The sequence below is a fragment of the Anabrus simplex genome, chromosome 1 (assembly GCF_040414725.1).
Source record: "Anabrus simplex isolate iqAnaSimp1 chromosome 1, ASM4041472v1, whole genome shotgun sequence".
NCBI classification, from domain to species: Eukaryota; Metazoa; Arthropoda; class Insecta; order Orthoptera; family Tettigoniidae; genus Anabrus; species Anabrus simplex.
This window is the reverse complement of record NC_090265.1, coordinates 142,004,261-142,021,035: the sequence shown is the minus strand read 5'-3', so window position 1 is coordinate 142,021,035 and position 16,775 is coordinate 142,004,261. Positions and strand designations below refer to the sequence as shown.

The following is a 16,775-nucleotide window of genomic DNA, read 5'->3' as shown; positions in this document are numbered from 1 at the left end:
CATAGTCTCTCATAGTGCATTGGCACTGCTGGTGGCTTCAAGTAGCCTATGCAGTGGTCTCCACGGTATGCACTAGCCTTGCATCTTGTTAGGTGTGCTAAGTACCAACTGATGAGCCCAACTTAGCACATGAGGGCAAGGTGCAGGCAACCAAGAATGAGTTAGCTGGAAAATTTATAACGTCCAATAACGGACCATTATATCTATATATATATATATAGATATATATAAAATAAGAGTTTTGTCTGTACATTGCTCAGAATTTGAAAATAATGGTATTTCTGTATCGGTCATGTCCATAGTAACAAGAAAATGCACTTTTTACTTTTCCGTAATTTCTGTCTGTCTGTCTGTCTGTCTGTCTGTCTGTCTGTATGTATGTATGTCTGTATGTATGTATGTATGTATGTATGTATGTATGTATGTACACGCATCACGAGAAAACGGTTGAAGAGAATTTAATGAAAATCGGTATGTGAAGTCGGGGGATGAGCCTCTACAATCTAGGCTATGTCATTTTACTCACGCTGAGTGAAATGGTAGTTTAGGGGAAGGCCTAAAATTGAATTCTCAACTATTTATGTTATTAGTGGTCTAATGAAAATCGGTATGTGAAGTCGGGGGATGAGCTGCTACAATCTAGGCTATAAATCATTTTACTCACGCTGAGTGAAATGGTAGTTTAGGGGAAGGCCTAAAATTGAATTCTCAACTTTATGTTATTAGTGGTCGTATTTTAAAGAAAATGGGTATACAAAGTTGGGGAATAAATTGCTACAATCTAGGCTATCAATAATTGTATTCACGCTGAGAAAAATGGTAGTTTAGGGGAAGGCCTAAAATTTAACTTCTCAAATATTGTTGTTATTAGTAGTCCTATCTTGATGATAATCGGTATGCAAAGTCAGGAAATAAGTTGCTATAGTCTAGGCTGTAAATTATTTTATTCACGCTGAGTGAAATGGCAGTTTAAGGGAAGGCCTAAAATGTAATTCTCAAACATTTCTTATAAGTGTAGTCAATGAATGCTAGATAACTAAGGTTAGTATTAAATTTCCTATTATTCATGTCTTATACATTGTTACCGTACTGGCTATGATCACCAAGATATTAATGAATTTGGATTTTTGTTACTAAGTCCATATCAGCGGCGAGTAACGAGAAAATCGGTAAACAGTATTTAATGAAAATCGGTATGTAAAGTCGGAGAATAAGAAACTACAGTTTACGGTATAAAATATTTTACAAATCACAGAGTCGAAAGAAAACTAAATGTGTAGGCCTACAATATAGAAAGCTCATAACATTGATCAACAATAACATTACATTCACCATTGTTTATCGTGATGTGCTTTGTGTCTTCTGTTGCCCCTCATCTCCGGTAGATAGGATTACTGCTGTGTACAGAGTATTTTTTATTTGATTTCTGTCGCACCGACATAGATAGGTTTTAGGCGACGATGGGATAGGAAAGGGCTAGGAGTGCCTTAGGCCTTAATTAAGGTACAGGCCCAGCATTTGACTGGTGTGAATGTGGGAAACCACGGAATACCATTTTCAGCGCTGCCGACAATGAGGTTCGAATCTACTATCTCTCGGATGCAAGCTCACAGCTGCGCACCGCTAACCACACGGTCAACTCGCCCAGTCGGACAGAGTGTAACAGCCTGCCTGAATAATGATGGGAAGTAGCTGGGGAGTTAAGATAACGTTCTTCTTTAGCATACCATTCCCCTGGTTTATAAATTTTCTGATACTACTGGTACGTAACATACTGGATCAGCATAGCATTGGGGGTATTCAATCCCTACTCTGAGGCACTGATTGGAATGAACAGTGTGCATATTTAACGGAATAATGACAGATGAGTGTTCATGGCAATCTGCGGCCTGGTCATTCCAGTTCTGGAACTTTGGACTATTAGATTGGCACCGCAATCTAACCGCACCACTGTTCGTTAAAAGTGATAAAACGTGCGGCTTTCCATTTGATCAAGTATTTTATATGATAGCATTGCTTTCAATCGCTATATTCATACTTACGTTTTTGTAATGACCTATGTTGATTTCAGTTAGGAAAACCACACAGTCAGTCTTTCTGAGAATCCCATAGCGAAGCACGGGTACAGCAGCTAGTTGGTATTATAAATGTACTCATTCAGGACAAATATTTCATGTTCCCTATGGGAACATCTACATACCACTTAATCGAGCAGCTCGTCTCCTTTCTCCCAAGTCTTCCCAGCACAGACTTTGCAACATTTTTGTAACGCTACTCTTTTGTCGGAAATCACCCAGAACAAATCGAGCTACTTTTCTTTGTATTTTTTCCAGTTCTTGAATAAAGTAATCCTGGTGAGGGTCCCATACACTGGAACCATACTCTTACCAGAGACTTATACGCCCTCTCCTTTACATCCTTACTAGAACCCCTAAATACTCTCATAACCATGTGCAGAGATCTGTACCCTTTATTAACAATCATATTTATGTGATTACCCCAATGAAGGTCTTTTCTTATATTAACACCTAGGTACTTACAATGACCCCCAAAGAAACTTTCACCCCATCAACACAGTAATTAAAACAGAGAGGACTTTTTCTATTTGTGAAACTCACAACCTGACTTTTAACCCCGTTTATCATCATACCATTGTCCACCGTCCATCTCACAACACTATCGAGGTCACCCTGCAGCCGCTCACAATCTTGCAACTTATTTATTACTCTGTACAGAATAACATTATCTGCAAACAGCCTTATCTCTGATTCCACTTATTTACACATATCATTGATATATATATAAGAAAACATAAAGGTCCAATAATACTGCCTTGAGGAATTCCCCTCTTAATTAGTACAGAGTCAGATAAAGCTTCGCCTATTCTAATTAGGCCTTCCCCCAAACTACCATTTCTCTCAGGGTGAATAAAATTATTTATTGCCTAGATTGGAGTGACTTATTCCCGGACTTTACACACCGATTTTCATAAAGATAGGACCACTGCTAACATAAATATTTGAGAATTAAATTTTTCCCCTAAACTACCATCTCTCTCAGTAAGAAAAATTTCTTATGGCCAAGATTGTAACGACTTTTTCCCGGACTTTACATACCAATTTTCATTAAATTCTCTTCAGCCGTTTTCTCGTGATGTGTGTACAGACAGACAGACAGACAGACAGACAGACAGACAGACAGACAGACAGACAGACAGACAGACAGACAGACAGACAGACAGACAGACAGACAGACAGACAGACAGACAGACAGACAGACAATACGGAAAATTAAAAAGTGCATTTCCTTGTTACTATAGATCTGACCGATACAGAAATACCATCCTTTTTAAATTTTGAGCAATGTACAGACAAAACTCCTATTTTATATATATAGATGTATGAATTATCTTACCCTTTATATCTTAATGAGGGCAGATGACCAAATATATTTAACTATATATTTTTTTTCCTTTTTTCAATTTTGAAATGCAATTATTTTTCATAACAACTATTTTATTTTTATGTAAATTATTTTTCTTTCCAGAGCATTTCCAAAGAGAGATTACACGTACTCTCCTGCATCACCTGATAGGAAGGAGATGCTGCCAATGCCTAATAGACCTATGTCTCGACGTACCATCCGTTCATCCTTTTCGGAGTACAGTGCCACAAGATTCTCAGTCAGCAGAGGTAAAAACCTTTAAAGACTCTCAAACAAGCTGGTTTTGCAGTAAATTCTCTGGTTTTTATGACGTCAAGGTGAAGAATTTTTTTGTTTGATCAGATGTTCATGTAATATTCTTACAAGAAATGTATAGCAAGATAAGTAATACGTACTTCAAAATTAGACTGAAGATTTTGCACGCTGATATTTTAGTTTTGATGCTCTACTTATGAGGCATAGTTGCCATGTAGTCATTTTAAAAGACTTCATTGAAGTGGGAAATGTTTAGGAATGAACCTACATTTAAGATCTTGATGGGCTGAGCTGTTAATGACTTTGAAATGTATACATGTAATAGATTCACTTTTTAATCAATCAAAACTGAAGGAGGGACATTGATAGAAATGACAGCTTTGAAACTTTTAACTATATTTTAGAATTATTTTATTTTTGTTTAGAATCAAATAAGTTGAAGTCAGGTTTAGAAATTTAGGGATTTGAAAATGCTACCAGACAGAAACAGTCGGCAGTAAAAGAAATCAGACACATTTGGACAATGAATCTCATTTCTAGGAGAGGAACCAAAACTTGAAGATTTGCTGATGATTCTTGTCTTTTCATCTGAGCTTGCAGAACATCTTGATCTTGAGACAGTCTTGGAGTACTAGATAAATACGAGTATAATTAAGTCTAAGATTAAAGTATTGAAATGGATTCAGGTTATGCAGGAAATATCATGTTAGGAAGTGAAGTTTTGAAAGAAGTAGATGGGTACTGTAATGCTGCTGGTAGTAGAATAACTGACGATACCAAAAATATAATGTAGAGTAGTCCAAGAAGGAAGGCTTTTCATAAGTAAATAAATTTGCTCCCCTCAGACATAAATAAAGGCCTACATATTGCATTTCTATGTGGAGTGTAACATTTTATGTAAACACTGATAACTGTGGTGTGGAAAGAAATAGAATAGTAGCTTTTGAAATATGGTGTTACAAGACAATGTTTAAGGCAAGATGTGTGAATAGGATCTCAAATGAAGAGAAACTGTATCAAAATGGGAGAAGAGGGTGTATTTAGAAACATTGTATCAAGATAAATGATAATGTAGATAGGAAACCTTGAGATACCCAGCAGTTTTGTAGTTCAATTTGGAGTGAAGTGTAGGGAGTAAGAATGGTAGAGGGAGACCAAGACTCTACTAACAGGTTAGAGTAGATGTCAGATATCAGTGTAGTTACATAGAGATAAACACAGGACAGGGTGGCATGGAGATTGTGTCAAACTAGGCTATGGACTGATAACCATGAAAAAAAAAAAAAAAACCTGAAGGTTTCTCAGGCTTCTCAAACACTTGTGAATCAGTGGATCAGCGGTCGAGTGTCGGCTTCTGAATCCTAAGATTGCAGGTTCAAATCTTGCGCAGGTGGTCTGATTTCTTTTTGAAGGGTGGACTCTGTGTTGTACGATGTCAACATATGAAAGATCTCTGGCGATACATTTGGTGTTTGACAAAATTAATCATCTAACAGAGATACATTGCTCTGCATTCTGGTAGAGTAAGACATAACATAAAAATCGATTTGCAGTCAGGCTAGATGTTATTAAATCAAAATGCTGGCACAAGGTTGCTGAGGCCATATTTCTTTTACTATTATAACTATTATTATTACTGTGCAAAGAAGGCAATCATACCACCGTGACATATGCAATTATGGTAATCCTTATTGGCAGCAAATCAAATCAGGAAATATAGCGGCCAATTACCAGTTCTGCTGGGTGCTGAATGGCAAGATATTTGTTAGAAGGAAGCCAGGCGATCCGGTCTTACAGATTAAACATGTAGAAGACATTGAAAAGATAAGGTAAAATGCCAAAACAAAACATGAATAATAGTATAGATAGGTATAGTAGTAAAGAAGAGGTAACTATTAGTTACCAGAATGTGAGAAGAGTTAGGACAAAGACTCAAGAACTATTTTTAGCTGCCTCTGAAAATAACCATAAGATAATCTGCATTACCGAAAGTTGGCTCACTAAGTCTATATATGATAATGAAATCATCCCTGCTAATTACAGTGTGTTTAGAGCAGTTAGAGAACAAAAAGTAACAGGTAAATGGAGGGGAGGTGGGGTGGTAATAGCCATTGATAAAATGTTTAAAACTCATCAGATTATTTCTTACCCTCGTGAATTAGAATTTGTAATGGTTAAAGTTCAGTTTAAATGTAGGTCATATTTTATACGAGTAGTGTATTTTCCACCAAATTCTAACCTTGATCAATACTGCGAATTTTTGAAATAGTTGAATCAGCAGTAAATCCAGGAAATAAAAGTCCTATTTATATTGTAGGAGACTTAAATTTGAGAGAAACAAATCAGGATGTTGGTACTAGTAAAGCAAGATCGGCAGCAATGCAGCTTCAAAACTTCCTGAATCTCATGAATCTAACGTCTAGAAATACTATCACAAATAAATTTGGATACTGTTTAGATTTAGTTCTGGCCTCTACAACAGAGCAAATTCACATTGAGCGAGATGACCAGCCTTTGTTACCTGAAGATGACTCTCATCCAGCACTAATTCTCTCAATAGAAGTTAATCTAAGAAAACTTAGTACATTGGACAGTAGATCAATGTTTAGGCATCATAATTACAATAGAGCTAATTTTCAATTACTCTTTGAATTACTAAACACTTGTGATTGGTCAGAATTGAAGACTTTAACAGTGCCTTAGATTGCTTCTATAATAAACTCTATGAGATTCTTGATTATTGTGTTCCTCTGACTAAGTATATTAAAAGAACTTTTCCAATATGGTATAATAAAGAAATAATACAACTAATTCAACCTAAGGAGTATCATAGGAAAAGAAGACATTGTAGTGAATATAGTATGACAAGAGTTCAAAACAAAGAGAGCAATCCTTAAAAAGAAAATAAGAATAGCGTATAAAGAATACATTCAAGGTATAGAAAGTAGTATAGCTAGTAATAGCAAAAACTTTTGGCACTTTTTAAAGCAAAAGAGGACCAATAATCAAGAATGTCACAGTTATATACTGAATGATAGCACATTAACTTCCAAGACAGAAATAGCCGATGGATTTGCCTCTTACTGCAAAAGTATATTCACAAAAAGTAGCACTGAAAATAATGAGCAGTATATTCTAGAGGAACTGCAATATAAGGAACTTGACATGCTAAAAATTTCAGTGGTATCTGTTGATGTTAAATGTGCTATAAAAAGATTACAATCTAAAAGAAGTGCTGGTCCAGATAATATACCCCAATATGTAGTGAAAGGATACGGAGACGCTCTTGCATATCCCCCCCCCCCCCATGGCATTACAGCCCTTGAATGGCCTTGGCCTACCAAGCGACCGCTGCTCAGCCCGAAGGCCTGCAGATTACGAGGTGTCGTGTGGTCAGCACAACAGATCCTCTCGGCCGTTATTCTTGGCTTTCTAGACCGGGGCCGCTATCTCACCGTCAGATAGCTCCTCAATTCTGATCACGTAGGCTGAGTGGACCTTGAGCCAGCCCTCAGTTCCAGGTAAAAATCCCTGGCCTGGCCGGGAATCGAACCCGGGGCCTCTGGGTGAGAGGCAGGCACGCTACCCCTACACCACGGGGCCGGCTTCTTGCATATCCACTTTGTATAATTAGCTGCAACAAAAAATATTTCCTGATTTGTGGAAGATAGCAAGAGTCGTCCAATTCACAAAGATAGTAATATCGAAAACATACATAATTATAGACCAGTATCAATACTATCGGTCTTATGCAAAGTGTTTGAGGATATACTTCACTGCAATATTTATCGACATGTTGAGAAAGTCATCATAGAGCAACAACATAGCTTTATGCAAGGGAGATCACCAAGGTCAAATTTAGTAAACTTTACGAACTCTGTGTCATCTATTTTAGATCAAGGAGGGCAAGTGGATGTCATATACATGGACATGACAAAAGCATTCAATAGGATTGATCATCATAAACTTCCAAACAAGCTTCACAGTTTTAGTTTTAGCCCTGAACTGGTCGAATTCTTTAACTCCTACTTCAGGAATAGATTTCAATTTATTATTTTCAAAGGGGTAGCTTCATCCATGTACAGGGTAACTTCAGGCAAAAACCAAGGTTCAAACTTAGGTCCTCTGTTGTTCATTCTGTTTGTTAACGATATTGGCTCTGTACTGAAGAATTTCAAATTTCAGTTATATGCCAATGACATGAAAATTTACAGGCAGATTAGTTCAAACAAAGATAATGAAAAATTACAACAAGACCTTACAGGACTGGTTGAATGGGGAAAACACAATTATTTTCAATTCAATGTTAAGAAATGTGAATCAATGATCTTCACTAGAAAAAGACAACCAAAAATCCGTTCTTATGAAATGAACGGTATCAGCCTAAAATGAGTTCAAGAAAAGAAGGATTTAGGAGTGATATTTGATAGTAAACTTCAGTTCAATATACACATAAATAATGCCGTAAATAAGGCCTATGGAAACCTAGGATTTCCAATGAAACACAAACAAATTCAAAAATATCAAAGCGATAATACAGGTATACAATTCACTAGTTAGAACAGTAATAGAATATGCCTCTATAGCCTGGAATCCATCATGTATTAAACATATAAAAGAAATAGAAAATGTTCAAGCTAAATTTCTAAGATATCTGTATTTCTGTATCTTTAAAACTAGTGCAAAGTATGTGGCATATAGTGACTTAATAACAAATTTTGGGATAGATAGGTTGCAGACAAGGAGAACGTTAACGTGTGTAAAATACCTACATAGAATTCTCAAAGGTAAAGCAGATAACAGAGAGTTACTCCACCAAATAAATCTGTATGCACTGTTTGGAAGCAATAGAAATAATTTAACTTTCTTTGTTAAAAGGTCAAACATTAATCACCATATGAATTCACCATTAAACAGAATATGTCAGTCAATTAATAAAATGCCAAACGTGGACATATTTCACGACGAGAGTATCTTGTTAAGGTCAGTCAGAAGGGAACTCGCACAGAGAGAAGACATAAAGTAAATACAGTAGCATTATTGTGTACCATGAATAATTTAATCCTTAGATTAATTTAGATTAATAATGTATATTTTAGGAGAAATTAAAATAATTTGAAACATACACTTACCACTGTCCATAGTTCATAAGTATAATATTAGGTTTATATTTTAATTTTTATTGTAAATTATTTATAAAATTAGAAATAAGAAATGGGAATGTTCTGTAAGTGGGCAGAAATGCCTGTTGAACAATTCAATCAATCAATCAATCAATCAATCAATCAATCAATCAATCAATCAATCAATCAATCAATCAATCAATCAATCAATCAATCAATCAATCAATCAATCAATCAATCAATCAATCCTGATTTGCATTTAGGGCAGTCACCCAGGTGGCAGATTCCCTATCTATTGTTTTCCTAGCCTTTTCTTAAATGTTTGCAAAGAAATTGGAAATTTATTGAACATCACCCTTGGTAAGTTATTCCAATCCCTAACTCCCCTTCCTATAAACAAATATTTGCCCCAATTTGTCCTCTTGAATTCCAACTTTATCTTCATATTGTGATCTTTCCTACTTTTAAAGGGACAACTCAAACTCGTCTATTAATGTCATAATACCAATATAGTTGGTCTGTTATTGCATATAAATTTTCCAGCTAACTCATTCCTGGTTGCCAGCGTTTCGCGCCAATGTCATTCCACGCCATCTCTCTGTTGACAACTCAGAACATACCACTTATGATCTACACTATGTGTTCAAAAGTATCCGGACACCCCCAAAAACGTATGTTTTTCATCTTAGGTGCATTGTGCTGCCACCTACTGCCAGGTACTCCATATCAGCGACCTCAGTAGTCATTAGACATCGTGAGAGAGCAGAATGGGGTGAACGTGGTCAGGTGTACGCGAGATTTCCACACTCCTAAACATCCCTACGTCCACTGTTTCTGATGTGATAGTGAAGTGGAAACGTGAAGGGACACATACATCATGAAAATGTACAGGCCGACCTCATCTGTTGACTGACAGAGACCGCCGACAGTTGAAGAGGGTCGTCAAGTGTAATAGGCAGGCGTCTATCCAGACCATCACACAGGAATTCCAAACTGCATCTGGATCCACTCCAAGTACTATGACAGTTCGGCGGGAGGTGAGAAAACTTGGATTTCATGGTCGAGCGGCTGCCCATAAGCCACACATCACCCAGGCCAGTGCCAAACAACACCTTGCATGGTGTAAGGAGCGTAAACATTGGACGATTGAACAGTGGAAAAACGTTGTGTGGAGTGACAAATCACGGTCCACCTTGTGGCAATTCGATGACAGTGTGTGGGTATGGCGAATGCCCGGTGAACGTCATCTGCCAGCCTGTGTAGTGCCAACAGTAAAATTTGGAGGCGGTGGTGTTATGGTGTGGTCGTGCTTTTCATGGAGGTGGCTTGCACCCCTTGTTATTTTGCGTGGCACTATCACAGCACAGCCCCTCATTGATGTTTTAAGCACCTTCTTGCTTCCCACTGTTGAAGAGCACTTCGGCGATGGCGATTGCATCTTTCAACACGATTGAGCACCTGTTCGTAATGCTCAGCCTGTGACGGTGTGGTTAGATGACAATAACATCCCTGTCATGGACTGGCCTGCACAGAGCCCCAACTTGAATCCTATAGAACATCTTTGGGATGTTTTGGAACGCCGACTTCGTGCCAGGCCTCACCAACAGAGATCGCTACCTCTCCTCAGTGCAGCACTCCATGAAGAATGGGCTGCCATTCCCCAAGCAACCTTCCAGCACCTGACTGAATGTATGCCTGCAAGAGTGGAAGCTTTCCTCAAGGCTAAGGGTGGGCCAACACCATATTGAATTCCAGCATTACCGATGGAAGGCGCCACAAACTTGTATGTTATGTTCAGCCAGGTGTCCGGATACTTTTGATCCCATAGGGAATCTGAAATATTTGTCTCGGATGTGTACAATTTATAATACCATTATAAATGGTCCATTATTGGACATTGGAATTTTCCAGCTAACTCATTCCTGGTTGCCAGCGTTTCGCCCCAGTGTACTAAGTTGGGCTCATCAGTTGGTAAATAGCACACCCACCAAGACGCATGTCTAGTGCATACCGTGGAGCCCACTGTGTAGGCTACTTAGAATGCATTCGCACTCATTCAAGACAAATTAGCACATGGGGGCAAAACGCTGGTCACCAGGAATGAGTTAGCTGGAAAATTTATAATGTCCAATAATGGACCATTTATATTGGTATTACGTACCACAGAGTGGAGCATCTCGTCTCTTTACTCCCAAGTCTTCCCAGCCCACTGGGCAAGTTGGCCATGCGGTTAGAGGCGCTCGGCTGTGAGCTTGCATTCCGGGAGATAGTGGGTTCGAATCGCACTGTTGGCAGCCATGAAGATGGCATTCCACGGTTTCCCGTTTTCATACCAGGCAAATTTTGGGGCTGTACCTTAAGGCCATGGCCGCATCCTTCCCATTCCTAGGCCTTTCATATCTCATTATTGCCATAAGACCTATCAGTGTCGGTATGATGTAAAGCAAATAGCAAAAAGAACAAATAAATAATTAAATAAATAATAATTTCTTTGTTTGCCCAACCCTTGTTCCATTTCTTTAAGGGGTCAGGTGGGAGGTGAGATAAATCTGTTGTGGTGGGTTTTTATGACCAGATGCCCTCCCTGACCTCAGCCTCATCAGAGAAGTTAATGAGATGAAATGAAGGGAGAGGGTGAAACCCAGTGCCAACACATCATAGCCTACTCCTGTTGAATAGCACCAAGGGGTCTGCTCGGGGCTTAACGTCCCCATCCGACAGACGAATTGCCATCATCAACATCATCATATGTCCTCACTCCATATGAGCACTGAGAAGAGGTTTGGAAAATAATCCAGGCTTTTGGCATGCAATTTAGTGATGAGAAATTGTATACTACTATCTCCCTTACCCTGATGGCCAACATTCTGCTGGTGACATTTTTTTTTTTTGCTAACAGGACTTGAACCGGCTAACCATGGTGTCAGACTGTTTAGACTTCAACGCCTTAATGATCATGACCACTAGGCGGGATAATAATATAATAAATAATAAATATTATTGTTGCCATTGATGCTTTCACGGCCCGTACTTAGACATGATACTGTACTATAGGCTTTGGGCTTATACCGTATCAAGAAAATAAGGTCAAGAAAATAAGCCTATTTTGAATTATGTATTGCTATAATCTGAGAAAAACAGGGTTTTTTAAAAAAAAAGTAAGCTCAATTGTCTGGATTGTAGAAATAATGAAATTCCTGCTGTGCTTATGTATGTTTGAAAATACAAGAACTTGTTTCTTTCTTCAGGCCCTTTTAAACACGGACAGTATTATTTCACCGACAGTGATTCTGATGAAGAAGAAGTTTTCCTTGCTCATTCAAGCGGGTCATCAGATAAGAGTTCATCTATCTTGACTAGGATTGTCTCATCTGTTTTCACTTTTATGTATGAAACTGGTCGCTGTGTACTTAGTTCAGCTGGTAAGTTTCACATGTACAATAGCTTTTTGCTTAATAATTGTGTATTGATAGATTTGAGCAATCTACATATCACTGGAGCCCCTCTCCATTCTTTGTTTTTGGGCTGGTGTTGGACTGAATAAAACTCTTTATTTCGTGTGTTTTCTATTCAGGGGCACCACAAAGAATTCTCTAGTGGGAGAAGGTTATTCTGTACATATCAAATATTACCAAACATTTTACAATAACTGATTTCCAACTACAGTAACTGTCATCTTTCTCATAGCAATTCAGAATAATAAATAGGTTTATTATTAATGTGTACGATTTCATTTAGCAAAGAAGTCAATGATATTCTGATTATCTAGTATTCTTGTTGTTCACTTTGTCATGCATCATGCTGCTATACTGTAAGTAATAATGTAGTATCTCTCTCTCTCTCTCTCTCTCTCTCTCTCTCTCTCTCTCAAAACATTTGCCCCTTGTAGTTACAGCCTGAAGTGTGCATATGGGATATTCATAAAATGTTCTTGTCTTTTGTTTTAATTTGATATCATATTATATAAATTTGATGATTTCTTAATATAATACCTAAGTTAAAAGTGGTGATGTTCCAGCTGATCAATACACAAAGATTCACAGTTATTAAAATTAGAATCTCACATTATGCATTAAAATAACTACTATAGTACCCAAGAACCTTGTTTATCCAGATTAAGTAGGATCAGAACTGATCTGGATTATCAAAAATCTGGATAATCTGCAAAAAAAATTTTTTAAAATACAGTACTTGTTATATAATACAGTATATTTTTTTTTTTTTTTTGCTAGGGGCTTTACGTCGCACCGACACAGATAGGTCTTATGGCGACGATGGGATAGGAAAGGCCTAGGAGTTGGAAGGAAGCGGCCGTGGCCTTAATTAAGGTACAGCCCCAGCATTTGCCTGGTGTGAAAATGGGAAACCACGGAAAACCATTTTCAGGGCTGCCGATAGTGGGATTCGAACCTACTATCTCCCGGATGCAAGCTCACAGCCGCGCGCCTCTACGCGCACGGCCAACTCGCCCGGTAATACAGTATATTAACATAAATTGTACAGTAATACCTTTTTTCAATTGTACAAAAAATTATAAGAACACTTTTCTTACATTTACAACTCTGTTTTATGCACTAAAATAATGTGTGAGCCTTTTCTGTTTTACATTTGTATAGCACTTGCCCGCAGCACGATCACGAAGACGTTTTACTAACATCAGTTCTGCCGGTGTTGTTTCAGTCTGGGATTCCAAATATGCCATCGGTTCGTCCAGCTGCATTGTTGCATCTCCAAGAGTCATTGTTTCTTCTTTTTCTTGCTAGTTGCTTTACATCGCACCGACACAGATAGGTCTTATGGCGACGATGGGATAGGGAAGGGCAAGGAGTGGGAAGGAAGTGGCCGTGCCTTAATTAAGGTACAGCTCCAGCTCCAGCATTTGCCTTGTGTGAAAATGGGAAACCACGGAAAACCCCCTTCAAGGCTGCCAACAGTGGGGTTCGAACCCACTATCTCCCGGATGCAAGCTCACAGCTGCGTGCCCCTAACCGCACAGCCAACTCGCCTGGTCATTGTTTCTTCTGATGGAGCACCGGTTTCATTTTCAAATTCACCATCACTCTCGTCATTACCTGCCAAGGAGCAAGAGGCAATAATTTGTTCATCTGTCATTATTCCGTAGCCTGAATTACAGTCATTTTTCAACCAGACATTTACGTCATACACACCTACGTCCGAGCATCTGGGAATGTGTGCAAATGTGTTAAAGAACTCAAAGTCCACGGTTTCCCATTCTCAATTCCAGGCAAATGCCGAGATGGTACCTTTGGTAGACCGTGGCCGACTTACTTCCAATCCCTGTCCTTAACTCTCCTTGGCAGAAAAGACATTCAAGAAGAATAGACCCCATAAAAGAAATACTGTACAAGTAAAAAATTAATTTTTATTTTCAATCCGCATAAACCAGAGATCTGGATCAGTGAGGGCTGGATAAACAAGGTTCTTGTGTACTGAATTCAACCCTTATCTGGGTCATCTTCAATGAGACACATGTATGAAAAGCAAAAATTAAAAAAAATTAGTCTATAGAAAAAATTAATATAGAAAACATATCACAATTCTGTCACTGTCCATAAAATAATGATAGGTGAATTGGACTTGGTCTTGCTGTTGCAGTAGATGAGTTTTAAAAATGCTGTTACAATGTTACATTGGTAACTTATCGTATATTCAAACTATATTCTTAAAAAAACATAGTATTTTGTGCAGTGCTGTGAAACTTTGATTTTTTAGTTATAGTTTGTTGCACTATTGTTTAGTAGTTAATCTGAGAGAACATCCTTGACTTTGTTGATCTCTGGTGGTGAAATTGAGAGCTATATTCTTGGATTTAGGGAATTGCCAATACAGACTGTAGCTATTGTTATATCAAGTGTTGAATTCAATGGGGCTATGTTTGGGAAGAAAGAGAGAGAGAGAAATACAACTGATGGATTACCATGTCAAACAGATATCTAACTAGAAATGAAGTCAATGTTTAAACTTATGCCCTTGGGGCCGTATGCTCTTACTTCTTTCAGCTCTGTTTGCCTTGCAATGTGTGTTATCTGTTGCTTGTGGCAAGTTGTTACCTAGCTGTGAGAGGGAGGGGAGTGAGGGGAAGCAGGTGGAGGAGATTGGTGAAAGTGCATATTGTGTTGATTTATGAACTTTTTGAAATATTGATTAGCAATTAATGGGATAATTGTATTAAATAAAACATTCATGTTTTTCTGTTATCTCGTTCAGATTGTAGTTTGGATTGGCATATTGATCTAAATGTAGTAGAGGCAAAGGTAGTCGGATTTTTGAAGGGCAGAAAAAAGTCCATTCGACACTCCATGTCGTACGATGTCGGCATGTAAAAGATTTGTCATTTCAGATTAACTTTGACCTCTGTGAAAGCAATTCATAGGTCACTCCTTCAGGTCCTTATTGCAATTTGTCTTGAGAAGGAAATATAATAGATTTAACAAATGAAGTTTTGTTTTGTTTTCCCCACAAATTGATATGGGATGCAATAATGACTTCAGCAGACAAATAAGCTTGAATGGAGTTTTTAATAGTAGGAAGATAAAGTTGGAACTCAGAAAGACAAATTGGGGCAAATATTAATTTATAGAAAGAGGAATTAGGAATTGGAATAATTTACCAAGAGATGTTCAATAAATTTCCAGCTATTTTGAATCATTTAAGAAAAGACTAGGTAAACAGTTGATAAGGAATATGCCACCTTGAGTGACAGTCCTAAATTCAGATCAGTGTGGATTGACTGAATCAATTTGAAATTGTGTACTAATTCTGTTTTTCTTTCTTCAGAATCAATTTGTGCTCACAGAAATACATGTGTTAGCTGGTTGCAAAAACTATATATGCTGCATTATTGGACTGTTTGTAATCATCTTTAGCTGGATTATTGGCTGATGAAATATTTTTCAAGAAGAAATGATATTACTCAAAAACAGGCTGAAAGCCAGAGTCGTAATCATCTTCTCTTGTTACTGATTCCACCGTTAATACTTACTGGTGAGTAAAATATTCTGGTACGTGCACTTGTTGCTTAGTATTATATGTATTAACCTACTAGCAATTTTTTTTTTGTACCATGAACAATTGTTATAGTGCATTCTATGATTGCATGTCTATATGAGTTATCATCATCATCATCATCATCATCAATAGCTGCCTCTGTGGATCCGTGGTAAAGTGTCGGCCTCCGGATCCTAAGATAGCGGGTTCAAACCCAGCAGAGGTAGTCGGATTTTTGAAGGGCGGAAAAAAGTCCATTCGACACTCCATGTCGTACGATGTCGGCATGTAAAAGATCTCTGGTGATACATTTGGTATTTACCCGACAAAATTCATTAAATCTCAGCCATAGAGAGATCTGATTTACTCTGCCTGCTATCTAGTGGGTCTAGAGTAAAACGGAACGTCAAAATTGATGAGCAGACAGCCAGATGGCGTCAAATTAAAATGTCTGCATATGGTAGCTGAGGCCATGCGATTATTATTATTATCATCATCAATGTCCCACTCCAGTCACCCGGGTGTGGTTAACACTCCTTTCTGTCCTTCCACTTTTCCTGCTCCATTACTTCCACCACATCCAAACCAGCTTCTCTAATGTCCTTCCAAATCTGATCCATCCACCTTCTTCTCAGTCTTCCAACTGGTCTCTTTCCCTTAACTTCTCTTTCTAATTCCCTTCTTGCTTTCCCATTCTTTTTACACGTCTGAACCATCTCAGTCTTGCTTTCTGTATGTTCTGTACTAATGGTTCTATATTTAGATCTTCTCTGATTTTAATATTTTGAATTCTATCTCTTGTCTTTTTAACCGATTTTCTTTAAAAAAATATTTTCTACTGCTTGGATCTTACTATCTTGTCTCTTATTAGTTACCAGTGTTTCTAGTCCGTATGTTACAATTGGTATGAAATACTGTTTATATAATGTTAATTTCAGTCTCTTG

The 16,775-nt window shown here is 37.9% G+C and overlaps 1 protein-coding gene across 7 annotated transcripts in view; it reads left to right on the top strand.

Moving 5' to 3' along the window:
• The window catches only part of LOC136884987 (klaroid protein), a 184,206-nt gene that overhangs the window by 15,372 nt on the left and 152,059 nt on the right, over positions 1-16,775 (top strand). For 6 of the 7 annotated variants that reach the window (XR_011019001.1, XM_068230421.1, XM_068230419.1 and 3 more), the window contains exons 2-4: positions 3,547-3,692; positions 12,071-12,244; positions 15,621-15,827. Coding sequence is in view for 6 of the 7 variants with exons in the window: in XM_068230421.1 (XP_068086522.1) it covers positions 15,725-15,827 (103 nt within the window). In the remaining variant the exon portion in view is untranslated. The remainder of the gene's footprint in view (positions 1-3,546; positions 3,693-12,070; positions 12,245-15,620; positions 15,828-16,775) is intronic. The other variant, XM_068230418.1, reaches the window with a different exon arrangement.